The 27,776-nt window shown below is 40.6% G+C and overlaps 1 protein-coding gene across 1 annotated transcript in view; it reads left to right on the forward strand.

The window, feature by feature from the left end:
* Positions 1-2,762: 2,762 nt before the first annotated feature.
* Positions 2,763-27,776, forward strand: part of RASAL2 (RAS protein activator like 2) — a gene marked incomplete at its 5' end in the record, with an annotated part of 46,454 nt that continues 21,440 nt past the window's right edge. Inside the window, 3 exons of the mRNA XM_010017478.1 lie at positions 2,763-2,869; positions 16,881-16,990; positions 26,910-27,063. Of these exons, the coding sequence (XP_010015780.1) occupies positions 2,763-2,869; positions 16,881-16,990; positions 26,910-27,063 (371 nt within the window). The remainder of the gene's footprint in view (positions 2,870-16,880; positions 16,991-26,909; positions 27,064-27,776) is intronic.

The raw sequence follows: 27,776 nt of genomic DNA on the forward strand, positions 1-27,776 counted from the left end.
TAGCGGGTTGCTTTAGCTTTTGATTTCCAGTTAACATATCTTGACAGTTTTGCTATATCTAGGCCTTCTTTTTCCTGGGGACTGAGCATGTTGTTTGCTCTTGGGTTTTTTGCAAGAAGAAGAGAGGGAAAGGTAGTTTTAGTTAATTGTGGGCACCTTTTGGATATTTCATTTTCCCTGCCCTGTTTAATACACTTCTGTGATGGTCTTAGAATGGAAGAAACTCATTTTACTGATGTAAAATGAGTTGGTGATTTATTTGCAGAGACCTTGAATTGCAGCTGGGTGCCTGTGTGGGAGATGAGGGAAGGCAAGGAGAGCCAAGCATGTTCTTTGTTGTAGCTTTTCAACTCTATTTGGTGTAAACTTAACTTTTTCCTAAACTGCCCCTCCTGCAGAACCTACTGATGAAAAGAGTGGGGAATTCAGGATCCTGTTTTCATTTATGAGTCAGCAAAGTTAACAGACTGTGTTAAATTACTGAAGCAGCTTTGATGTGATTTCCTGTTTGTGAGAAGTGGAGAAAGCCAAACGTATTAACATTACACATTACTATTCGATGTAAAATAAAAGGTGCTTGCTTTAGTCCCCGGTTCCAAGTGAATATATTACTCCCATTTGCTTTCATTGCATTTACAGTGAGAACAGCACAAGCAATCATTTAAATCCTACTTAATAGAGCTCTCTTTGGGAGAGCAGTACTTACAGGTGCTGCAGAAAATAAGTTTCCTTTCCCCGAGGGAGGGGGAAGAGGCTGGCGGTATGAAAGAGTGCAACTAGATAAAACTTGCAACCTTTGCAAAGGCTCCTGAGGCAGTGGCACTGACCGTTACTCAAAAACCTTGGTCTAGCACTGGCACTGCTCCAAGCACTTTGTTCTCTAAAGGTGCCCTGACAGGGACTTACCCTCCACGGCTGGAACAGGCGATGCCTCCTTAACTGTGAGGAAAAGTGCCTGATCCTGCTTGTCAGCCAAAAGAGAAATCTCCCCAAAAGTGGTATTGCTCTATCACAGTTATTGCAAGCTTTGACAGACCATGATTTACTTGGTTGGAGAGAGCAGGGCTTGTGCATCGTCCTTATAGTCAGCAGCGAGCGGCTGTGCCCTGCCCATTTTCCGGGGTAGCTACATTGCGTGTTAGACTTTGATTGCCCAGTTCAGGAGGCTGTTCTGTCTCTTAGCAGTTCTTTAGCCATTAGTGGTTACAAGCAGATCAAGAGGCTTAATATTAGCCATTTGTTTTTTTAAAAGATAAATATCTACAGTATGACACACTATCACTGCAGGGTCCAGATTTCTTAGCTCTCATTCAGTATGCTCCATTTTGTCGTTCTTCAAGCATCCATGGGAGATATGTATTATAACTGGTGAAATCAAAATCCAGTCTGCAAAGACATCACAAGTAATGTTATCCCTGAAGAACGCTTTTCTTTTTTTTTTTTCCTTGGTTATTTTGAAGAAAACACTGCTCTTGTGGCACCAGCTGGCTGTCTATCTCTGTAAACCTTTTTTTGCTGCTCTGAGTCAGGATATACGGTGAAATTTTCTGTAGCGGAGGGAAGCCGGCAGTTGGGCGTCTGTTAATAGCCTGAAAGTAACTAATGAGGATGTGCAGTAGGAGCGATTGATTGAATAGCTGCAGTCCTGTGTGTTTCTTTTTCGCTCACTCCCTTGCTCCCTGCAAGCTGTGGGAAGGGAGGGGGAACGGAGAGACCCAGCTTTCTCTTAAGTGGAAGTAGCACGGATCCCCAGGGCCAGGCGGACAGAAATGGAAGTTTAAGCTGCATCTGTCTCTTGAAAGGAAAACGGCAGGAGTCAAAATGTCACTGTCTGGAGACACGGCTTACTCCTTTTCTTTAAGATTGAGAAGATAACAATGGACTTGCTGCTAGGAAGTGATTTTTTTTTCCCTCCCTGTGTTGGGGGATGTTTTGTGAAGCTGGATTCCTTTAAGTCTGGCAATTGAGCTGGAGATGGGCAGCAGTTGTGATAAAGGTATCTGTATGTACATGTATCTAGCTATATATAAAAATGCATATATGTACAGTATGTGTGTGTTTGTGTAGAGATTAAGTGTGTATACTTTATTATGCTGCTATTCTAGTATTTATGTGAGAAAAAGATACGTGTCTTTTGTTAATATTTGTGCTCGTCAGATCAGCCTGCATGGTTTAAGATGCCAAAATCACATCTTAGTAAGGTCATATTGCCAGTATAAGAAGTTGACCTATTTATTTATCTGCAGAGATATATATGTCATATTACCCAGGATGTTATGAGTCTTCTGCTGGTTGCATGGTTTGAGCAAGTAGTGGGATCATATAAGACCGAACTTTGACCTTTGTAAAATTGTGTTCAGCTGTGACTAAAATTGAGCTTCCCCATGTCTTGATTTTAGTTATCTGTTAGTTACTGCATTGCTTACGTAAAAAAAAAAAAAAAAAATAAGAAGAAGTTCTCTGACTACAGTTTCACAAACAGTAATAGAACACAAGATATGTTTGGGTATTATCTTTACCAGCATTTTTTATTTTAATTGCCCACTGCCTACAATCGAGTCAGATTCACAACTTTGAATTTGTCTGTGGAAATGCCATTGTAATTTAGTAAGTAAATAGGATATAGAGAAATAGGTGATTGTAATTTAGCAGTTTAGTAATGCACTTGAAACTTTGCTGAGGCATCTGTCCTATAGAGCATAAAACCTGATTATTCCCCACCCCCCGACACCCATTCACCTTCTTTTTCTTCTCTTCCTTAGAGGTCCCAGCAGAGAGATCTCCTCGCAGACGGAGCATCTCCGGGACCAGCACCTCTGAGAAAACCAACTCCATGGATGCTTCGAATACTTCCCCTTTCAAAGTGCCAGTAAGTGTGCCTTTCCTGCAAAGGAGGAATTTTTCTCATTGAATAGGAGGAGATTAAAATATTAGTGTACAGCTGAGCTGGGGGGGGGATGGAGGGAAAGAAAAGTGAAAAAAGAGTATTTCGTTGTATTTCCGTATTTCCAGTTGACCAAGAGGTATTTCTATCAGTTGTCATGTATTATCAATGAGATTTCTGATAGATCCATAACTTGCTTATTTTCATTGCCTTGATCTAAAGTTGCAAATAGTGAAACGTCAATATTAATGTGGGCAATGACCTATATAAATATTTTTGAAGTCATCAGCAGGGATTACGTTATATATTCAATTTTGACTAGGAAAAATGTTCCTTTAAGTTGGTGATAGCATGTTATTTTTCCCTCATGCTGATGAAGTACATTGAAACGGCTTTATAGTTTATTCAGAAGCTGATGGAAATTCTGCAGGTGTGTTAACTGCTCTTTAGCTCTTCAGTTTTTGGTGTGAATTTGACCATGAGTCTGCATGACACTTTTTCAGTTAGAGTCTGAATTATCTTCCTTGTGTCAGTCTTTGCTCAGTGTATTCAAGAGGACAAAGGCCTTTCTATTATTAGACTGAGGGCAAATGCTTCATGTTGAAGTAAGGTGGTCAGTAATTTTTCAACAATATTTGTTCATGTTTCAAAATATCTGGTTTGAATATTGCAAATATTTTTATACCTCAATTTTAGGCAAGTAATCTGCCTACTTTAAAACCTGGGAAAAACCAGGAGAATTATCTAGTGAACATTGGGGTTGTTTATATATTTTCTATGGACATGAGTACTATTTCTGTACCTTAGTGTATGTGTTCTTGCTTTGCTTTAGATAGCACTCATCCCTTTTAAGCATACTACCTACCTCACTTTAGATACAAATGTGTGTGAATATTGTTTTTTTATTAAATCCTACATCGTGTCATTTTAAAAATACAATTTAAAACCAGCCAAGGATTTCATGAGAGCCATTTGAGTTATAAAAGGATTAAGGGTGGTCAGAGTGTACAGAATATATGGTGTTTAAAGCAACCTGTCATGATTTATTGGAATTGAAAAAGGGACCAAGGAAGCAGTGACTATACTGGGTATCCATACTTGTTCCCTTTTCAGCGTCATAGAATAATATAGATTGGAAGGAACCTCTGGAAATCTCTGATGTATCCCCCTCTTCAGAGCTGGACCAACATGTATCAGGTTGCTCAGGGCATTCTCCAGGCAGGTGTTGAAAACCTCCATGTATGCAGATTGCACAGCCTTGCTGGATGACCTGTTCTGATGTGTGACTAACCTCATTGTGAAGAATATTTCTTTTGTAAAGGCTTTCTTGCCAGAACAAAACTTGAACTTCTAATGTCTACTGAAAGACCATGAATCACATTTTCCTCTAGTTCAAAAAATATCTGAAGTAGCAGTTAAAGCAGAATATATTGCTGAGTCTTGAGAAGAGAAAGCTCTGAGGGAAATTTTAGCAATGTGTATAAATACCTGACGGAAGGGAATAAAGATGACAGAGCCAGGCTATTTGGACGGGAGGCCGTGAGCACAAATTGAAATATAAGGCATTCCACTTAAACATATGAAAAACCTGTTTTCACTGGGAGAGTGGTCAAGCACTGGAACAGGTTGCCTGGAGAGGCTGTGGAGTATCCATCGTTGGAGATACATTCAGAATCAGACTAGGCACTGTCCTAAACATCTTGCTCTAGTTTACCCTGGTTTGAGCAGAGGTGGTTGGACTAAATGATCTCCAGTGGTGCCTTCCCACCTTACCTATTCTCTGATTCTGTGAACTGTTCTCTGTCACTTCAGTGACCCGTTTGCTGTGTGGTACTTTAGAGCGGGTGGGGAAAAGGGTCTTGGTCTGGTTACATGTGAAGCTGTCGCAAGAATATTCTGTTATGTCAAGTTCTCATATTATTATGCTGAGCCCATAGTCCACACAGTTCCAGGAGGGTTTCTGAAATTTAACAGCCTTCAAGTCCTAGCTATTCTCTTGCTCATTTATAAGAAATTCTCTGTCTTCTCGTCTTCATCTATAAGTAATTGCCCTTGCCTTTAGATGTATACATGCCTTGTCATAGTCTTTGCCTAATGACTGCAAACTACGTATCAGAAGTGTTTGGTTACTATCTGTATTGTTTATTTTATATGCCTTTTTTTTTTGTTCCTCATTTTTGTACAGTTTTTAGAACATTGATACTATCTTTTAAGCTATGTTTTAATGCTAATTCTAATTTTAATCTAATACTTCTTAGCTCCTGCTCCCTTTCACAACAAGAATCTTGCAGAATGTTTCTCATTTCCCCTGGCAGTGTATTGTGCTTTTAGGACTCTGGCAAATAGGCTCAGGAAGCAGTATGCCTTTCTTGGGCATAAACCAGAAAATAAAAAACCCAACCAAAACCAGAAGCTATTTGTGCCATGCATAGCTGGTATTATGCTTCTTTGTCTGGCTGGCCACCTGTATACCCAGGAGCATAATGCACCCTCCTGTCTTTCTTATAGGGACAAGGCTTCTGGCATTGTAGGTATTGCTGTGAATAACCCATTTATATGCTGTTACTCCTTAGCAGGTTGCAGTGCAGGTGGGGGCTGAGATCACCCTGTTTTAAAACATGCCAACTTCTGATCTGTTTAAGAGAGTAAGCTGCAATTAGAAGTCAGATTGCTTAAGAATACAGATGAGCTCAAGCCAAAACTGCTGAAATAAAATACGCTGTTAACTTTGTGGATTGGCGCATATCTAATAGGTGGATGATAAGATGGGGAGGAATCATGTTTCTTCCTTTGATTTATATTAAGAATTTCCCAGCTCTCAGAAATACGTAAGTTGACTTGAGCACCTCATGAAAGTCTCAGATCAGTGGTCTGAGAAAGGCTTCAAGTGGAGAATGTAAGGGGTGCCTATAATGACTTTAAATTTGTGTGTGTGAGGTCATCTTTAAATTATACTACATCTAAAGGAGAGAAATAACAAAAACTTGCAGGTTTTTTCCCCAAACATTAACACCTACAGTATAGGTTGGAGGGCTTATGGGCAGTTGTTGCGTAGTGCTGTCTCAGTTATTCTTTCTTTGGTCCTGACTCTGTGCCATACCTTCTACTCACTGCTTGGATTTCTAACAGAAAGCAGCTTAAGGCAGGGGACAGCTTAACCTTTTTCCATACTGATAGAAAATTATGCTGAGACTTTCATAATAAGTTGCTTTTACAGCTTTTTAAGTTTTCCTCTCAGAAAAGCTGTTTAAAAGCTGTCTTATCAATAGGACAGTGGCTTCCAGCATGTTCTGTGCAGTTGGTTTTTTTTTTGCTTTCAAACACCAAGCAGTGGTACTCGCACAGAACAAGGCATCTGTTTTTTTAATACTGCTAATTAGCATTTGTTTAGCATCTGGAATTTTGATTCATAACAGCATAATGACTTTAAGCAAACATTTCCTTGACGAGACATTTTTTAAGTAGACTCTTCAGTGGCAGTGGTCAGTGAAGGATTTATTTTAAGAAGCTGATGTGTAAAGTTCAGGAAATTTGCCTTCCTACCTCCCATGTGTGCACTGGAGGAAAAGACATATGTTCGAATTTACTGTTGTGTGAAAAGTAGAATTTCAGTAATTGTAAACATACTCTTTCTCAGGACTAAGCACTACATGGACCAGCGTATGCAACGTGTTTGTTCTGGTTGTGTCCCAGCAAGAGGAATAAAGTGGATTTTGCTAACGCAGACATTGCACAGCACAAGGCATACATACAGCGATTAGAGTTCTTGGTGTTTGTCATTTCTTTTTTTGTTCCCCATTTCCCCAAAAATTCTTGCCTGCAGGTAAAACAACTAGGTTCAGTTTGTTAATTGCCATTTGACAATTTCAAAGTCTATCTGGGAAGAATGTTGAGCAAGAACAGAAGGGTGTGAAAGGTAGGAAAATTGAGATGAGGAAGTGTGTGTGTTCTCACATACAGGCAGATGTGTGCTGTTTATAGATATGTACATATAGGAAAAGTAATTTTTAATAATGAATATTATTTGACTGAACAAATCAGAAGGCAGACGGAACTGCCTAGAAGTAGGCATTGTGACGCATAGGTGGGCGAGAAACCAGCTTTTCCCTTCCCACACACACACTATGTCCTGGCAGAGTGTCTCAGTCTCAGTGCATCCCGTTCCCTACTGTTGCACTGTTGAGCCCTGGTAGCACTGTGGCAACCTACCATCCTACCATATTTTGTCGTTGCTCTGCCATTGGAATTGAGGGATCAGTGTAAATATGTGATTATCAAGACCTCAAAATCTCCTGCAGTAGCAGGATAAAGAGGAATTGCTAAACCACTCTTAATACTTGTGTTGCATGCTCCAACTTTTGCTTCTTTGGGGTAGGGTTGTTAGTGAGTTGTTATTACAAGTAATATATGATTCATGCATGTCTGCTGGCTATTAGAAAAAAAAGATGACAAAGAGGCAAAGAAGCAAATGCAAATGAGATAGCAAAGCCAGAACACAATCTTTGAAGTAAATAAAATCATTTTTATAGGAACCCCATGTGTGTATGATGCGAGGACTGGTACAATACAGATTGCCTTCCTTGGTTTGCTACTAGTTGAGGGTATAATAGGATCTATAGAAATACTGTCTGCCTCTTTGCTCTTTAAGAGTACTGCTAAATGGAACAGAAGACAATGCAGCCAGCCTAAGTGAAGGTCAAAGCTTGATGAGATCTGGTGGCTGCCCAGCCTCATCTTCTATGCAGTCAGCAAAATTGTTACTTCTCCAGAGCACTGCTCTGCTACTGTCATGCTGCCAGGTTAGGACAAGTCTGATCTTTTCTGGCCACTTGAGCTGACGGCATACAAGTACATATTCTTAATTCTGCATCAGCACCAGTGCAGAGACAGAATTGTTGATTTACATTAGTATAAGGCATTGTGGCACCCTTCGTGAAAAACTGCCTGTGCTCAGATCTGTTTATGCAAGATTAACATTTTTCCTTCCATTTGCCATTTGTTTCTTACTGTTACATGTTTGCTGTAATTTTTTATCATTTGCCTGTGATGTGATGGGTTAGATATGCTGGCTGTTATTGCATGGATTTTGTGTCAGAAGGTGTAAATGGGTAATTGGCTATCACCAGGATGCTCCCTAAGTTCTCATCCCTATCTTTATTCTGGGATAATATTGTTCACAGGCTTTATAATGTTCACACTGTCTTTTCTGCCAAAGCGTATTTGTTCATTACATCTAACTCTAGCATTGAGTCAGATGATGGGTATATCCAGCCTGTGACACTGTCTGGTGGACCTCAACAGCAGGAACATTTTCTTATGTTTGGTGTAAACCTGACTTTACCTAATTCTCCTGCAATTAATGTAGAATATGGCTTTAAACACTGGCCATATTCCAGTCATCCTTGTTTAACAGCATTTAAACGTGTACCGGCTCATCCTATTTTTCACCTCCAAATCATGGCATAGTCAAGGTATGCAGAGTTTAATTAATGCATCATCTGCAAATCAGTCCTTCTGACCCTTTTATCACTTTTCTTGCTCTTCTGTTTTTAATTCCCTTCAATTGACTCTCCAAGTTCTGGTACTAGAGTTCACAGGAATGTGTGTTATCAAGTTTCTAATTGCTCACAACCCTTTGTGTTATTTCTCTGTCCTCCCTGGCCCTCACTTCACCTTCTAATTTAATATAGCTCAGTGTAATTAATGTGCTGTTTAACTTTTCTTCCAGATGATTAACAAAGACGTTAAAAAGCAGTCATGTCACTATTCCCACCACATCCCATTGGACCCTTTTTTCTACCTTGATACCTTATCACCTGTCATAATTACTCTTTTTAGATATTCCTGCAGCCAGTTCTCAAGTTTGTGTTACTAGTTTTGACAAAGCTCATTTCCATTAATTTTTCTAATTAGTATGTATGTTGTATTATCAAAAGGTGTTCTTAAATGTTGGGCTGCTTACTGGCTGTGTGCCAGGGGACTAAAGAGCCAGGGTCACAAAAGTCATTGCCTCCTTCCTGACACAAGAGAGACAAAAATGCAGCTGCTTGAATCGTGGTGAGGTGGCTGGAGGCTATCACTTCACATAATTCACTGGCTGCAGCCAATAACTGTAGTTTGATTAAATACTCCGATAGACTCAGGTGACCTGTTTCATATAATATTTATTGTTTCTCACCATTGTGGTGGTGTTCTCTAGACAGGCTTCTAACCTTTATCTTTTAATTCCTGGATAGGGACTTTTAAGGATGCTCTTTCCTTATATTAGTGCCCGATGTGGACAGCTTCCATGAAGGCTCTGCTCCCAGTTGTGTCCATGCTAAACACCTTGCTGAATTAAGATCTGAAAAGTTGATGTAACTCACCCCACTATTGGGTAGCTCTTGTTCCTTCATGAATGCTTTTACTATGACTCCCAGTGACTTGGAAATTTTATCATAGAATCACAGAATGGTTAGGGTTGGAAAGGGCCTTAAGATCATCTAGTTCCAACTCCCCTGCCATGGGCAGGGACTGCTTACACTAGACCATGTCACCCAAGACTCTGTCCAACTTGGCCTTGAACACTGCCAGGGAAGGAGCATTTACTGCTTCTTTGGGCAACCTGTTCCAGTGCCTCACCACCATCAAAGTAAAGAACTTCTTCCTTATATCTAACCTAAACTCACCCTGTTTAAGTTTAAACCTTGTCCTATTGCTACAGTCCCTCATGAAGAGTCCCTCTCTGGCATCCTTGTAAGCCCCTTCAGATACTGGAAGGCTGCTATGAGGTCTCCATGCAGCCTCCTCTTCTCCAGGCTGAACAGCCCCAACTTTCTCAGCCTGTCTTCATACGGGAGGTGCTCCAGTCCTCTTATCATCCTCGTGGCCTCCTCTGGACTTGCTCCAGCAGCTCCATGTCCTTTTTATGCTGAGGACACCAGAACTGTACACAATACTCCAAGTGAGGTCTCACAAGAGCAGAGTAGAGGGGCAGGATCACCTCCTTTGACCTGCTGGTCATGCTTCTTTTGATACAGTCCAGGATACGGTTGGCTTTCTGGGCTGCAAGCGCACACTGCCTGCTCATGTTGAGTTTCTCATCAATCACCACCCCCAAGTCCTTCTCCACAGGGCTGCTCTGAATCTCTTCTCTGCCCCAACCCAGGTGTAGGACCTTGCACTTGGCTTGGTTAAACTTCATGAGGTTGGCATTGGCCCACCTCTCAAGCATGTCGAGGTCCCTCTGGATGGCATCCCTTCCCTCCAGCGTATCAACTGAGCCACACAGCTTGGTGTCGTCGGCAACTGTTATTCCTTCAGTACTTTTGTCTGCACATCACACAGAGCACATGCAATCTCATGATACATTTTAATAATGAATGTATTATCAATGTATCTCTGTTGTGGTATCCTTTCCATTTCCTTGGTTTTCTTACTACTTATTATATAATTATTCTTATTTTCAAGTTGTTCATCCTATTCTGCATCCCTCCTGTGGCTCTAGGCAAATTTTCCTTGGAAAGTTGAGATTATTATCTGGCCAAATCTGCAGTGCTGTCCCATCAGGGGAAAAATATCTTCCTGATCCTTGCTGTTGATCAGCTTGTGTCCTGAAGCATGATAATTGCTCACTCTTGTTATTTTTAAACCTGACTAATGCAGCTACATATGTTATTCTTCCTTATATAAACACATAATCCTCTTTTAATCTTGCTGAAAAAATTTGTCTGTATAATATCTTATGGTAGAGAATTCTACAGACTGATTTATATATAGCATTAGAAAAGGTCTCCTGACAATCAGTTAAATGTGCTGCCTCTCATGTCAAATTGTCCCTTGTTTTTCTTACGTAACAGGGTGCATGAGGAGCTTAGTTAATTTCCATTCTATTTGTTTTATACATCTATATAATCTCTTCTTGCTTTTGTTTCTAAAATAAATAGTTCATCTTTTAAAAATGTCATTTGTAAATCCCCCCTTCTCTGCATTTAATCAGTTTATACTTCTGGAGTTTAGTTTTATACTAGTTTTCTTGCTGAGATGAGATCAGAAGTGAGTGGTGCATTAGTGTGACAGCTATGGCAGATTTACATAATACTACTTTACTTTTACTGTGCTTTATCCTTTGTTTATACATTCAAACATGTTTTTTTATTCTTCTCTGCCTGTGCACAAACCGCTTCTTCAGTGACACGCTCTTGACATGAGTTGATGGTGAAATTTGACTGTTGTCGGTCACTGTCTTGTTCTTTATATTATCACCAAGGTGTATATATAGTTGTTTTTATCTGCTTTTATACCGCATGAGTGATGAAAGCCTTTTCAAAGGTAGTCTCTGCTACTATTTTAATAATGAGTGTTACTGGGTTGGTAGGCAAACTTCTCCCTGCTAGTTAATATTGGCATTTTGCTGTTGTCCTACAGGGGATAGAAAACTTCACCATGTTTGCTTCTAATCCCTGGAATATCCTGCTAGTTGTATCTTTCCATTTTACAACCTGGCTACCTTCCGCTGCTTCTTTGCTCCCCATAGCTTTACAATGTTACTGGCACAGGAGAGCATTTTCACATGGGTATGTTTTTTTGTTTTGTCTTGTTTTTCTTTGATAGCTGCTTTTAAGAAACTTACAAAATAAAATGCTTTGTGTACTCACAACATGCAGCAGTTCAGAGACTGCTGTTGTCTGTAGTGACTTGAGTGTTATCTTTGTACCCATCCAAACCTTCCCCTGAGAGAGAACAAATCTCATCACTCTGTAAATGAGGTTACCCACCTGCTGTTGTTAATAATGCATTAGTGCTCCTTGGCAAGAATTATAGATGTTCAAGTTGCATTGCAAGCCTCCAAAAGGTAATGTGTTCACCCCCAGAAATACCTCATGGAGGTAACAGTGCTGCATACCACAGCACTGTGTCTAAGATGAACCTTTGTTGCCCATATTACACTAGTTCTTGTGCTTTGAAACTTTCTCTAGTACCATTGCATTTTATCGACGGATAAGTTGTGCTATAGTTACATACAGTTTTATTAGTTCATGGCTGAATTAACCTTTCACTTTCGAAACAACAAAGACATTCATTATTTATTATGCATGGGCTCTTCTCTCCAGAATGAATAATCGGTGTGTCTGTAGGGAGTAATAGTCAAAGAGTTGAGTAGTTCACACTTGGACTGTCTTTGAATTTGTTGGGCAGTTCATGTGCTGCTTTATTGAGAATAGGACAGACAGATAGTTGACATCTTTGGCACAGAATGAACATTTCCTAAAGCAAAATCTGCCCTGAACAATAACCATCCCTGAATTTAATATATTTGGGGGTCAGGGTTTCTGTACCTTCCCTGTGCAGCTATGGAGGGAAGTTACAAAAGCCTGCTGAATTTATCACTTCTCCTGTAGTGATTTCTTCTTGGCAGAGTGGGAGAGATGAGTTGCTTAACTTCCAAACAAGATGAATAGACTTCTCAGTGGGATTGAATTATTTTTAGATGATGTATCACTGGGATTTCTTACCCCAGTATTTGATGCTTTTGGCTGAGATGATGAACCTGCTCTGAACCTATTCCACATACCTGACTCAGTGTGTGCTTGTGTGTTCTCACTCCCCTTTCTTTTTCATCCTTGTTTCTATAAGCCTGTGGTTCTCAGGGGAATTTGTAGTGAACTTTGTCCCACTAGGTGTGGACCATCAAATCTGTCTCTTGAAGGAATAAGGCACTTTCTTCTACAGTTATTCTCTCACTGGACTACTCATAAAATACTGTGTCTACACAGTACTGATCTTTTTGCATTCTAGCTAATTTATCCTACCAGATATTTAGTACTTTTTTTTTATTCAGAACATAGTCTCATAATTTCTGGCAGTTTGGGTAAGAAGTTTATTTCTCTTTCTATGAGGATGTTCATTTAAGCAGTAATATTTCCACTGTCTTTAAAATGATATTTCATAAAGCTCACCACCAAAGAGGAGTGTATTTTGTGTTGAAATAAGTATTTAAGAGAAATACCTGGAAAACAAGAAAAGAAGAGTAGTTTTGTCTTTTTAATGGTACAAGATACAGTTATTAGCATTGGCAGGGCTTTCTTCTCTATAAAAGGAGAAAGAAATAGAACTTTCAGTTAGATGGTATTGTTGCATCTAGGAGTTTATTTTTCATCACTACATCATTTTTTATATCTGCATTCAGTATTTAAAAGCATTTCCTTTGGCAAATGGCAGTCGAAAAACTCTGCTCAGTTCTGGCATGTGTGAATTTTTCATGCTGCTCCCAGGTTGTCCATCTGTAAGCACTGGCCCTGCATGAACTGCCAGCAAGGTGCAGAGAGCAAATACTGCAAATGTTTTCAAGTCTTTTCAGGATGACCAATAAGTATGTTCTGTCTGAATAATTGTTATCCTTATGTATATTCTTACCTTTTTTTTTTTTCTTCTTTTTTTTGGGTATAGTCAATGCTGGATAGCCTTATTCAACCCCTGATAGCATATTTATTTCATTAGGGATTAGATTATGTTCAATTAAAGCAAGAACATGTTTCAGTAATGCTAAAGCAATGCTAATTTAAAATTGTGCATGCACACAAAAATGAATATTCATGGTCCTTCTCTGAGTGGGATTTGGAATGATTCAGTATAAATATTTTTGGACCCCTGCTGGACTGGGTCAGCTTTGTCTTCTTTGCCCTTAAGGGGAAAAAAAAACCATGTTGTTTCGTGTTTGCAATTTGAGTAGCCTGAGAGGTACTGGAATGAAGCCAGAGTCCACCAGATCTGAATCCCTGTAGTTGAGTTTGTTACCTTTTATGCTGAGAGGTCAGAATATATGAAAGTGCCTTTGAAAGTGCTATATTTCCTTTACTTAAATTCCAGCAATGGCCCCAAGAGATGTCCAAACGCATCTATTGATTACAGGGGTTTTTTCAAAGGCACTTTTTCAATATCGGGACCAAGAAAAATGCAGGAACATGGATAGTGTTCGAGTGGTACACACAGCTAAAACCACTTCTTCCCTATTGACAGTAACTTTTCCCCCAGCACACTATGCGAAGATTTATGGGTGGTTTTTTGCAGTATGTAGATATCAGGCCTTTTGATTTCCCCTTTATTTCCTATTTCAGAAGCATATAGCAGTTTTCACTCCAGAGGAGCCTGCTGGCTAGTGAGCCTGAGAAACTGATGGGCAGCTTTGAATGTAGCTCTACCTTCAGATGCAGGAAACAAATTTCCTCCTCATCTGTCTCCTGCAGCACCATCCCAGTGGGCATCCCAATTTCTCTGTGCTGCCCATGGACAGGTGTGTGTCAGGCTCTCGTGTGTGAGAGCAGGTTGTTTCCTACACAAGTATTTGGGAAATCTGCTGCATGTGCTGGAAAGATCCTACAGCCAGCAACAGGTATGGATAGGCTTTCAGTAGTACATCACCATCCAAATCTCAATGGGTGAGAGCAGGTGGGCCACCTTGCTGCATTTGCAGAAGATGTAATGGGTATGGGCCTGAGGAGCTGTGGATTTGGTGGGATTTTTTTTATACCTGACGACTGAGCAGGACTCACCTGGTCATTCACCAAAAGAAATAGAGTGAGAGTAAGTGTGAGAAGAGAGACAACTGACCTACCAGTGTGTACAGAGAGGAGAATTGTGTGGTTTCAAGAAGGGTTAGGATACAGGAGTGAATTGTGCAGAAGAAGAAGAGCAAACTGAATGTAAAAGGACCAAGAATAACAGAATGAAGAAAGGTGAGGGGAGTTGAAGCGTGTGCTTGTTTAAAGGGAAGGGAATACATTTTGTTTCAAAAGGAACTGAAAGTACAGGAAGATAAAGGCAAATGTGAGACTGGAAATTTGGTTTAGAGACACTTGCAGTGTTATGTCTTGACCCTGAACAGATGTAGGCTTTGCTGTTTGGAAGCAACTTCTTTTCCAGCAATTTAGCATCCACTGATGAGAAGAGGGTAATAGCCCTTTCTTTTGAATACTGTACAATCACAGAATAGCTCAGGTTGGAAGAACCTCAAAAGATCATGTGGTCGAACCTCTTGTGGGAAAGGATGTCTAGAGGAAATTACATAGCACCCTGTCCAATTGTATATAAACCTCATTTTCTTCCTGAAGAGGTGAAAGAGATGTGAGATTTTTCATACTAAAAGATTACCTATAAAGTAATCTTTTGTTGTAATGTCCTGATTCTTACAAATGTGAGAGGTAAGTCACATACTTCAGCCTTGGTGAGTTACCTGAAGCCAGTGAAACTCTTGCTTTTCTCAGTGTTCTGCATAGAAAAGGAGACCTTGTTTGTCTCCAATTTGCTGAATTCTGTATTACAGGAGGCAGCTGTGGGCAACATCTGTCACCTGTCCCAAATGCAACTTGCAGAGGCTTGCCTTGCAAATATGTTCAACATTAGCTGTACTTGACTTCTATCCTAGAAAAAGACGGATAGTGGGAGAGCGGGCTGGCCCCAGCTGGATATCGCTGTCACTAGCCATTTACTAAAGTCAGGCTGTAGATCTGCTGGTTCAGTACACGCCAAAGGAGGTTCACTTTGAGCAAATTCTACCTGTCTGTAACCAGTTTATAATATTCTTATAAACATGGTTTCACTTGCATGTGTTTAATAGATCTCCCCACAGCAGTGCACAGGGTAGAGTGGCTCTGTGCAGCTGATCTGTGAAGAAGCAGAACATATTTGGCCAGTAAAATGTTGCTTAATCCTATTGGATTAAGAACCTCTGTGTTGATCATGCCAAAGAATATATGTGCATGTATGCCTGCAAGCCCTGGAAGTATTTTGACACAATATGGTTTATTTAAAATGCATATTATACTCAGAGAAATTTAAAGGGCTACAGGAGAAAATCAAATGTGCAGGTTTTGAAATATTTCTGTGATTACCTACACCTATAGATACACATCTGCCTTTGTATTTCAGTGGCCAGATATACTCATGTTTCACTACTGGTAACACAACAGTACATGTTGATGGTATCAACAAGGAGAGAACGATGAGAAGCTGAGGACTTACCTGGGAAAGAAAAGTCTAAGGAGTGCTATAAGGCAGCCTACTGCATTGGAGAGGGGAGTTACAAAGATGATGGAGCCAAACTGTTCCCTGCAATGGCAGATGCTATAGTGAGACAGCAGCTGCAGATTGCTGCTTGGGAGGTTTTTGCTGAACACAAGGAAAGTCCTTCTCACTGGAAGGCTAATGCAGCACTGGACTGAATTACCTAGAGAGGTGGTAAAATCTCCATCACCGGAGGTTTTCAAGACTTAGCTAGACAAAGTCAGAGTTAGGCTGACCTAGTGTTGGCAGTGCATCCACATTAAGCAGGTGCCTGGCTAGATGATCCCCAGAGGCTCCCTCCAACTAATATGGCTTTGGTCTGTGATTGTTTGGTGAACAACTGTTTTTCAGAAGATAGATTACTTGAAGATTTAGTATTTTTAGATCATAAGTAGATTTTTGAGTTGAGCTTTGCTAGAAAGCAATACCAGAATTAGTATCTGAAGTCACAAGTACATGAACTCTTCAGAAATTTTCAATTCTGGCTAGTGAGACTATTAAAATTACAAATTATTGTAAATTTTAATGTGCTATATCTAAACTAAAAAGGAAAACCTGGGTGTAACTGTGGGTGCAGTAGCAGCTTATAATAAAAGACATTGTGTACTTTTAATCGACCAAGAATTAAAAACATGACATATAAAGGTGAAGTAGGAAGAAATACCGATAGCTAAGACTACTCTTTACTAAATGATGGGGGGGGATCCTCTTGTATAATAGTTGGAATTCATTGAAGTGCACCTGTAATGTGAGTAGTGCTAATTATTGCAATTTGAAGCTATCACATACTGGAACTGTCATTGACAATCTAGCTCTGCCTTTCTGCTCAGAGGAATCCCAATACAGCATGTTGTCAGCAGGAATCACTGCTGAGTTTGGACTCTGTGACAGTACATTGATTGATTTATTACTGGAATCAGTTTCCCTGTTTTACTTCTGCAACTTCTCATTTTAGGGCTTCTTCAGTAAACGCCTGAAAGGGTCCATCAAGAGGACAAAGAGTCAGTCGAAATTGGACAGGAATACAAGTTTCCGTCTCCCATCTCTCCGCAATGCTGATGACAGGTAAGGTTCAATGCATCTCCTAAAACAATCTCTCCTCATCCAGAGGCACTTGGCAGAAGCTGCATGCAGCATGTGTATGCACTCAAAATGAGAGCAAAGAATGGAATTTATTGTTAAACTGGCAGATGGGTGGGGTTTTGGGCTGATTCCAGTATGTTAGAAGTTATTTAGTATACAGTATACTGCTGACACAGGACTGGAAACTTCTGCTGTTTTTAATATCTGACAAAAGGTTCAGGTGAAGCATATGGACTCAAATACCTTTTTCCTGCATCTGTTTCAAATTAGCTGCAGACTGTAAATTTCGTGATACAAAACCATTGGATTGATCAGCTTTAGAGAAACTTGCCTTGATGCATGCAATACTTACCTGCAGATCAGTGCCAATATGAAGATTTGTGTCGGTGAGAGCGTATCAGTTCAGCTAGCACCAGCAAAGCCCAGAAATGTGTGGAGCAGTTCAGGAACATTAAGAATCCTTGCTAATGTCAGTCAATTGTATAGTTACTGCAGTGTTACTACAGTGAACAGATGGTCTGTTTTTCAGAAAACAGGAAAACTCGGTAACTTCTGACCATCTTAGTACTCACTTTGGTATATTGCTTGTATAGTTTTTGGCTGGCAATTCAGGCTGGAATGGATTATATATGAGGCAAGCAAAAGCACTTACACACATTTTTTTCCTAACTATTTGTAAAATCTCTTTGATTGTTTTATTAAACATTACCCTGTTTTATATTCCACAGTAGCCCAGCAGGAGAACTATATTGAGTGAAAAATAGGTTGCCCTGTACTTAAGGCCACGGCAGGCTTCTGTGATTCTACACAGTTTAATGCATTTTCTCTTCTCCTTTAGCTGAGTTGAATTCAGTACTTGTATCTGTCATGCTGTGCTGCTTCAATCAATGGTGCTATCTTCTCCATCTGAAAGGCAGAACCATAAAATCATGGAGATAGCAAGGCTTTCAATGTCAGAGGTCTTGTTAACTTCATGAGGTACAGAAAAGACTGCTGCTTATCAAATGTGACTAACGATGTGGGTGATGATGTTCCTATAGTCATAGTTATGTCCACTCTGTCTGTTTTGAGACAAGCTTTGTTATAAGTCTGTATTTTCAGGGAGTTACAACTTAGCTTTAAAAAGCAACTCAGTAATCATAAACATGTTAAATAATGCCACCATGTGATAAAATTTCTTGTATTCTTACTGTTGTTTGTAGCCAGTTTTGCTTGAAGTTTTGTAATGCAAGAATCTCTTTGCCATAAATGCCATAAATAATACATTTATCTTTCCCTAACTTGGTACTCATGCTGTGGACTGCTGACACTTCCTTTTGCAGTGTAAGGGAAATGCTGTTGTTCTGGGAAAGCCAATAAATATAGCCACAATTAATCCCTACAACTTTGGTTTAAGACATGATATTATACACAGCAAAGCTGTCTTTTCATTAAAACCAGATTCTCCTCTGCTCCCTGCTAGTGTGGGCATGAATTGTCAACTAGACTTGAATGAAATGTGAATTTTCTTTGATGGCTCGCAAAGCATAAAATCCATTGCATGCCGTGATAGCATTAAGCATAGCTGGTCTGTTCTGTCAGTCCTTTTAAGTCTCCTTGGCAAGGATTTAAAAAGGAGGATTCAGGAGCAAATGAACTGAGAAGTTCCAGTGGCAGATTCCATGCAGAGGTCTGGGGGAATGAGCTCTGGAAAGCCAGTGATGTGCCAGATGTTTGACAGGGAGAAGCTGGTAGTTGCTCTTTACATTCCCTCCTGTCACCCTCCTCCTTTGGCCTTCCACACTAGCCTTTATAGCAAAGCATCTTGCATTTGTAGAGCAGGAGATGGAAGAGTGTTTTAAGGATTTTGTGACTCGGTATGATTATTTGCTACTAATGGAATGAAGCATTTTTGATACCAGTCTTTGTGGCCTTCCTCCTTTGAGGTATATGTGCAGAAGTGAACAGAGGGCACAGTTTGGAGGCAAGGAAGATCATATGAGAGTAGCCAAGCTATGTGGAAAGCTAGCTGAGATTAACTTTACTTGGAGATAAATCTTTGCACAAAGGAGTATAGCTGTTCAAAAGCATGAGCCTCACCTCAAGCTCTGTTGGAAGCCTCATGCTGATAAGTTGGTGTGTTTTGTTTGGGTTGTTTTTTTTTTTTGGAGGGGTGGGGGGTTTGGTTTTTGGTTGGGTTTTTTTGGTGTTTTTTTTGTTTTGGTTTGGTTTGGTTTTTTTTGAAAGAAAGCATAACAGCACTGCTCAACCTTGCTAGTTACCTTTTACTAGAAAGATCTGAAGGTTTAATGGAGTTGTCTCTGCGTTTGTGGTCTAATCAGACAATCCACCAATTGGATATACAACTTTGAAAGTTTATGGTTAGAGCTTTTCTAATGGTATTTTATAAATAAAACCATAAAGGAAATAGTTCCCCTGTAAAGTGAAACTTGCCAGTAATTTCTCCCTTCCCTTCCATGTTTCACTCTGTATCTAAGGGTGCCTGTAAAATGCAATTGGTGGGTAGAACAGCAGGAAAAACAACTCAAACCATGTGGGAATGAAACACTGAAGATGAGGAACAGATTAGTATTCTGGGAGAAGATGGGCTGGAGGAAAGAGTAGGCTAAAAAGATTGATTTGTGTTTTAGAATTATACTGTTGTTTGGGATTTTTTCCAATAGGACAAATCAGCGACAACTGTTTCTGCCTGAAAGAAGATAATACATAGCATTTGACTCTTAATTCATGAGAGAGAATTGCCATTCTCTCACCTTCTGCTCTTCCTGCTTTTTCTAAGTGTCTTTATCTGTTGCAGTAAAAACTTTCCTGTCCTACCCTGGTGAGTCAGCCCTCTTCCATTTTAAGCAGGTGGTGCTAGGTGATGTCATGGTGTTACAGGTTTTCAGGGCCAGGTTGACTTGATAGCATCAACCTTTTCTTGCTCTGACAAATTCAAGAGCCCTGCCTCAAAGAAAGTATTATACAGCTTTATAAATTACAACCCTGCAAGGATTAGAAGCAAAGAGAGGCTGCTGTCAAGTTGTTTTCTCATGCTTTTGTAGTGTGAGGTCCTGTTAGGAGATGTTTATAGATAAATAACTATAAAATTCTGGAGTAAGGAAAATTACTAATCCTAGTGTGCATCAAGATTTGGAATACTGTAACACTGCATGCCATGTCAGATGGTGACAGAGGATGGACGCAGTCTGTTCAGAGTTGATTTAGAATAGAAAAGATTCAGAAATGCTGTAGGAAGAAGGGATGGAGATAAGTTGCATGGTTTTTTTGTAATCAGATTTTCTGTTTCAGCAGAAAGCAATTGGCCAGCCTGCTTTGCTGGCTTTTAACTTTGTGTCTGGGTTACTGGATGGGGAAAGGAGAGCACTACAGTGCCCCTCCAGAAACAAGCCTACCATGGGTCACCATCCAGGGGTCCTGTAGAAATCCACAACCTCTCAGTCTGTAATTCTCATCACTTCTATTACTTCAGCTTCAGATTGTTTGCTGGGTGGTCTGTTGTACTTGAAAACTTGTTTTTTGTCTTTACATGAGAAGACTTAGACTCTGCTTGGTTGTGACTCACGCCAGAAGCGAACAGAGCTCTTCAAATATGTGGCTAGTGCAGCATCTCACCAGGTTACCAACAGCTCTCACCATGAGGCTATCTGGCACCATGTTACTGTCTCATCTTTCGCAGCTTTTCTAGCCTGTTTCCCAGAGCATTCTTTGAGCACTTCAACCCACACGTTTGTCTTTAACATTTTCTCAGTGTCAGTAATACATAAAACATGTTTAAAAGCATGAGAAAAAACTTAAGGAAAATTACATTTGAAAGGAGAGACCAAATTAATATTTTCAGTTTGCAGCCAAGAATTTGAGAGTATTTCCAAGTGAGTTCTTGCCTCAGTTTTGTTTATGGTGAGGAAGCAAAAATGGTTGAGACTGGCTGCATATGGTCTCAGCGACTGCAATAAAGCTCTGCAGACAGCTGGGAGGGTTTTGCCCTGTTGGGATTTACTGCCACGTGGGAATCCTCCTGCTTTACTTAAAGTCATTTTATGGCATTATCAGATAGTCGTAGACAAGCACAGGATCCATTGTGTGCTTGCTCAGAATGGGCTCCGGCAGGTTGCAGGGAAGGGGGTAGCCATGGCTCTGGGGTTCATGGTGAGACGGTATCGCTGCTCAAATGACAGCTTTTTCTACTTTCGGTAAGTTTTCACTCTTCCCTCCTGGTTTCTTTGCAGTATGAAAATAGCACAGATCATATAAATAATCAAAACAAATCTTGCCATGTTTTTCATATTCATTCATTTTAATTTAATGCTGGTTTTCAAAAAAAGGTGGGTGATTGTTATCCTGATTTAGATGTGAGGATAAAAATCTGTGTTACACAACGTGTTGCTAAGGCTTGACTCACTCAGAGCTTGCATTCATTCAGCCTATCTATCTGCTTCTGGAGTATGGGGAAAGAGGAGGAGTAGTTTGTTTCTGGAGAGACATCTCGCTCCTGTTTTGATGAACATATTTCTTTCAGCCAGTTCTTTCAATCCTTAGACAGTCATTTGTTTTTCAGTGAAAACTGAACAAGATCTCACTGTTAAGCCTATTTCTCCTCCACCTTCACACTAGACTGCTCTGTCCCACCTGCAAGCTCACTTGATCCCTTTATAAAAACATACTTTTTAATGGCTGATGCTTTTCTGCAAACCCTGGGCGCATCTACATAGCATTCACCTATAAATTTCTCAGCATATAAAATTCTTGGTGAAATGAAACCCAGTCGGTTAAACACCTCTGGTTCAGCAAAACAAAAGAATTTGAAACGTTCATAGTAGAGACCACGGTTACAGTATAGTGAAGAGAATGCTACCGCTGTGGAATTCAGCAGCCTGTTTGGATGCACCATATGAGATGTCTGTTAGACCAGCTGCGATCTGTAGGGAGAGCAGAGGAGGGCTTTGCAAACCCAGGATTCAAACAATGAGACTTTGGGTAGGGCCTTGCAAGAAAAGAACAGAATCTCAATGGAAGGCTATAGCAGTATGCTCAGAAAAAGCCAGTGTTTAATTGCAGCTGAGCAGAACTGGAATCTAAATAAGTTACTCTAAGTTTCTGATTAAAAAAAAAAAATTAATAATGGAACTGGTTAGACTTGTAGAATTGTTGACCAAGTAATATGATGTTCTACTAATTGGCAGTTGGAAAACAAAGCGGGGTGTGGTGCCTGCAAAATGAACACTTGCCCTGGGAAACCTGATGCTGCAGCACTGGTGTAGAGCACACCTGTATTGCAGAATAGTTGCCGACGTTAAGGTCCAATTCAGCAGGGCTGGGATTTTGAATATCAGCGCTGAGCAGAAAGTTCACTGCATTACAGTCCAAGCTCTCTCCTGTGACTTTGTGAGTGGCTAAGTACTGAATTCAACTTTCTGGTCTTGGGGAGTATCTCTAAACACACGGGTATTGTGCTGGAATTATTTGAAGCATGCAGATGTACAGTTTCTCGTAAGACCAGTGGAGATGTGGCTTCAGCTGGGTGCTTGGGCTGAACAAAAAACGCTTTTCAGAATTCATTGCCTTTGCACCACTTCAGTAAAAGAAACAGATTATGGGATTTGTTCCTTGGTAGTTCATTTCCATACTTTTTTTTTTTTTTTTTGTTTGATTATTGATGTCCACAGGCTTGTTTTCCAAGCAGTATAGTGTTCTCCCTGGAAAGCTCAGTAATTGAAAGTGTTTTGTGCTTTGTAGGTTGGCTTTTAAATAGGTCAAAATCAGCAGGAGAGCTTCATAACCAGAGCAATTAAGAGTTTAACCCTTTATCCTACATGCCTTATCGACAGTAGAATATAATAGAAGTCAGATAATAGGCTGCTGTGTGCCATGGGCGGCCACTGAAAGCCAGAGGTTTCTAGTTCCTGGCTTACAACTGAGATCTTCCTGTAGTGGAAAATTACTGAGTTATGGTGTGCAAGGAGAGAAGGTCAGCTGGGGGTTTGGCCAGCAAGATGGTGCTGTTAAACAGATCTTTTTCAGTGGCAGTTGCATGCTGCTGCCAGGTCAGTGCTTTGAGGCATTGGCTGGGCTTTGATTTAGAAGGAAATTATGCAGCTCTGAAGACCACTACTCCAGAACATGTAAAAAGAGGTGAGAAGTTTAAAGCGTTCCCTGATAGGCTCCTCCTCTACCTGCTTTTCTTATTGGGAAAAAATTACCGATAATACCTCTGTCGGAATTGTTTGATGCTGCTGGTAACTATTTGCTCTGAACTCCCAAGTCATTCCTTTTGTAATCTTTTTGTCTTTCTATCTAGTAGCTAGAAAAAACAGCAGGAAAGAAGTTGATCATTGGAGGTTAATTGTTATTTAAAACAGGATTTGTGTTGTTAATGGAGCTGTTTAACAGAAACAGATTTGTACAAACAACCCTTCCCCCACCTTTTGCATGTGTGATCTTCCTGTTTACAGTAATCTGCTTCTCTGGGATTACCTCTCTCCTAACAGACACTCTAAGCAATACTCATTTTACCAGTAGCTTCCTACCTAATCCAGGAAGGACCCTGTTAATCCAGCCTGTTTGCTGGACATGGGGAAGTAAATTAGTGGCATCTCTGAGGCCAAAAAATGGAAGTCAGCAAGCAGTTTTCTTTCATTGTTACTTACAGCATCAGAATATCAGATGAGGTGTTAAAGCAGAAGAGAACTATTATTTCTGTGTAATTATTGCCTGTATTGATTGGGATGCTGCTGATTTAGGCACATGTCCATGATTTGCTTTGCAGATCTATCAATAGACGAAATGCATACCATGGTGCTTACAAATGCATGTACTTGTATTTATAAATGCATGTGGTTGCATCTGACCAACAATTTTACTCTAGTGTTTATGGAAGACAAAGTGCCAATTCTAAGCCACTTAAATCAGTTTATTGACCTGTTTTAAATATGGTAACTTCAAGGGATTGCTCTAACATATACACAGCCTTCCTCTGCCCCAGGACCCTGAGTCAACAAAACTAGCCATGCTCCAGCTGATCTGCAACAAAACAAAATGTACAAAGCTAACTAGTTCGAAGAGCACTAGAGTAGGTGTCACCAAAGGATTTAACTTACAAGACTGGATGTGGTGGCATGGAGTACAGTTGTTTTGTGTACCTGCATTTGCCCTTGCCCTCTACCCAAAGGCTGTTTCAGAGGCATTTTGGACGATGCCTCTGACTCTCCCACTGTCTTTAACTGTCCAGGTTTCATTAAAGGAAGAGGAGGGACTTCTTTCTTTCTCTAAAGGTCACCTTTGCCGCTTGTACATCACAGCCTCCCCGCGCCTGCTGCCTCTCCTGGCTGCTGGCTCCCCCTAATCTCCTTACAGGAGGCCGCACCATAGCAACACGCACCCGGGAGCCTCTTCATGTCACCCGCGGGGCCAGGTGGGAGCTCAGCAGACGAGGAGACAGGTTTCTTTACCGGTGCGGCTGTGACTTTTCTTCTTGCCCCAGCATATCTGCCTGGCATGATGCTCGTCTGAAATTTGTAACCTAAGGCTTGAGGAAGAACTCCTCCTGGATTTTGGTGCCTTTCTTCCTCTCCTGGCAGGATTTTTTGTCTGAGATGTAGCGCAGAGCACGGAGTTTGACAGGAAGGGCTGTGACATGTGGCACCGGTATGATTTGGGGATGCACTGCTAAGTGGCTGTACAATTGTTTCATGTAGGTGCACTCTATTTGTCTTAATCCAAGTGCAGCCTTTGCTTAACTGGGATTTGTAAAATCTCTTTTTTCTTTCTCCTCTATTTGGCAATTATTTTTCTTTCCCTTCTCTTCCCTCTCTTTATGCCCACTCCATGCTTTCCTTCTCTGATGAGGAGCTAAGACGGGAGTTGGCTGCAGGCTCCCAGCCAGCTCTCCTGCATCATGCACTGAAGTACTTTGTTAGGACTGGAACTGCTGAGAGTTTGGGGTAGGGGCAGAAGCCAAGTGACCTCAGCAGTGCTTTCTTGAGATGTGAAATTAGAGAGGATTTTGCAGAGATGATATTAAAGTGGTGTATTGTGGTGTGTTTATTTTAGACTTGCCCTACCTTAACTGCAGCAAGTGTTCAATTATACATGGCTGTGGTTTTCAGTTTGCGTTGGTACAGCTGCTGCTGTAACCTGTTATAACAAAGCATGCACAGTGCAGCCAGTGCATTTGTACCAGTGCTGCTGTTCTGCATTTGAAATCAGTGTCTTTGTAATACCCCTCTGATGAAAGGTTTTTACTGCCTGCTCTTAGGTCATTCAATATATTAAATGGGAACAAAGTTCTCTCTTACTGTTTAATAAATTTTATCACACATGAATCTACCAGGATACGTTCAGCATTTCATTTTGTACAAAAGAGCAGTCAGATGAACTCTGCTTGTTGCTTTACATGTATCCTTTGTGATACCAAGTTATTGTTAAGCAGCTTTAGAAGTACTGAAGACACCTTTTCCAAGTGGTGGGGGTTTTCTCTCTCTGTTTCCCCATAGAATTGCTTAAGGGTAGGAGGAATTTGATAAGAATGCTAAGGATACAAAATGGGGATTTTTTTGTATAAGATATGTGAGGGAAGTATATAAAAACTACTTATTTTTCAAAATAAGAGAGGTCTTAGAGGTAGCTGTGCTTTTCACTCCTGCATAAATACATTTTAAAACATTTTTCCATTTGATACTAAGCCTTGATAATGGGGATTGAATAAAAGACGAACTGCTGTGAGGACAAACACAGGTGAGAGCATCATTTCTGAGCATTGCTTTTCTCTTCATAATGCACAGACAACTGATGCCTTTCTGCTTTCACATCTGTGCTTTGTGCTCAGTCACACTTGGTGGATGTGTAGCTGTATTTATGGGCAGACTTTCATGGATCACTGAACAGGAATAGGGACCAGCAAGAGCTTCAATATTTTATCAAACTCTGGACCTGCCAGGTAAACAGCTCCTTTTCTGCTAAGCTGGGACTCTGTGCTCTTCCTCTTTGTTCGTCGTCTGTGAAGGCTTTGACTGAGTTCCAGCTAGAGGAAAAATGTGTGTGCTCAGTGTTTACATTTTGAAGTAGAAATGCTAGTTGTACCTCAAGTGTCATCTGACTTCATTGCAGAAGCTTATAATTCAGGTGTCAGTTAGAGTTAGAAGGAGAACCACTGTTACCTGTAAATTGAGCATGTTTTACAGTGCTGTCTTGACAGCAGAGCACCCTACTATGCACAAATGTTACGTTAAATTGAATTGGGAGAACACAGAAAGTGTTACAGCTCATTTTATAATGTTGCCATTGGTTGCAAAAAGCCATGGTATGGTGGAAGGAGGGATATGTTTTTGAGAACTAATCAAGAACTGGTGGGGGCGAAGAGAAGACTGCCTTGATAAAAAGGTTCTGTGAATTTGGGAGATGCCAGCTCTGGTAGAGCTGAGGGATTTACAGGACAGTCAACTGAAAAAGAGAAGCAGTATGTGTGATTGAGGGGAAGTTAAAAGAGAATAGAGGTATTGATAAGGAAAACTGTTAAAACTGGAATAAGCAGCTGAAGAAGAAACTGCAAAATTTAAATGTAGGTGACTGAGCCAAGCATTATGAAGGGGTAAATAATTGCATTTTTTTACTTTATTGTAAAGGCTTTTGTATAGTAAGAAAAATGAAGTGTATTCGGGAGGGTTGTCTGTTGTGATGAAAGTAGCTATCACTCTGCATTGGTTTAGACATGTAGAGATTGGCATGCTTCTTGCTGTTGATGATGGGATTACTAGCCTAATGTTATTTTCATAAGGTTTACTGACTAATTGTAGAAGTTGTTCTGAATAAACACCAACAAGTTGCAGCTTTCTCTGAGATCTCGCCAACTCTTTTGGTAATTGTGAGAAAAATAATGTTTTCTTTCCCCGTTGCTCTCCTACAGGTCACGTGGATTGCCAAAGCTGAAAGAGTCCCGTTCCCATGAGTCTTTACTGAGCCCAGGCAGCGCTGTGGAAGCCCTGGATCTTGGGTCAGAAGAAAAAGTCTTTGTCAAGCCACTTCACAGCAGTATCCTTGGACAAGACTTCTGCTTTGAGGTAAAGAACGCCCTCCAAACGCGCAGCCAATTATATGTTGTCAGTCGGTTTGAACCCTTTCAGTCGGTTTGAACCCTTTCAGTATGCTCTTCTGTGACTTTGTAATTGGAGAGCAGATCAGCAGCCACTGCTATCCTGAGGTTTGGGTGGGGGCTGCCTAACCAGCATGCAATTCTAAAGTCCTGGAGGCTAATGGCATCAATCACTCAATGGAGAGAAATCTTTTTCAATTATTGCATCTTCAAGTTGAAAATTCTCTTTAATTTGATAAATACCTAAGCATTTGTAGTTTGCATGCAAATGTAAGGTTGAAACATACTATTGTTCATAAGCTGTGTATTCATCCTCTCCTAATTCACCTAAAATTGAATTTAGAAAATATACTGTAACTGACAAATGTGATTTCCAGTCAGAGCACCCTTGCATTAGCCCAGCCTGTTCTCCAGTTGCTAAAGGAGAAGCTTCAGTAACTGCTGTCATGTCCATTGCACCGTGGAGCAGGATGCAAAGATTCTCTTGCTGTTTCAGCACAGCCTGCAGCACAGCACTGCGTGGCTCCTAGCTTTGGTTCAGAAACAGGCTGTTTGTGTGAGCACAGTCCTTAACTCGCAGGACCAACAGCATATTCGTGTGTGCTACTTGGATGCATCTAAGCCCATCATAATCTGTCGTGGCAGGGGGGGGGGGAAGGCTGTGTCTTCCCGGGTTCAGTG

Source organism: Nestor notabilis, unplaced genomic scaffold, assembly GCF_000696875.1.
Source record: "Nestor notabilis isolate BGI_N333 unplaced genomic scaffold, ASM69687v1 scaffold28906, whole genome shotgun sequence".
NCBI lineage: Eukaryota > Metazoa > Chordata > Aves > Psittaciformes > Psittacidae > Nestor > Nestor notabilis.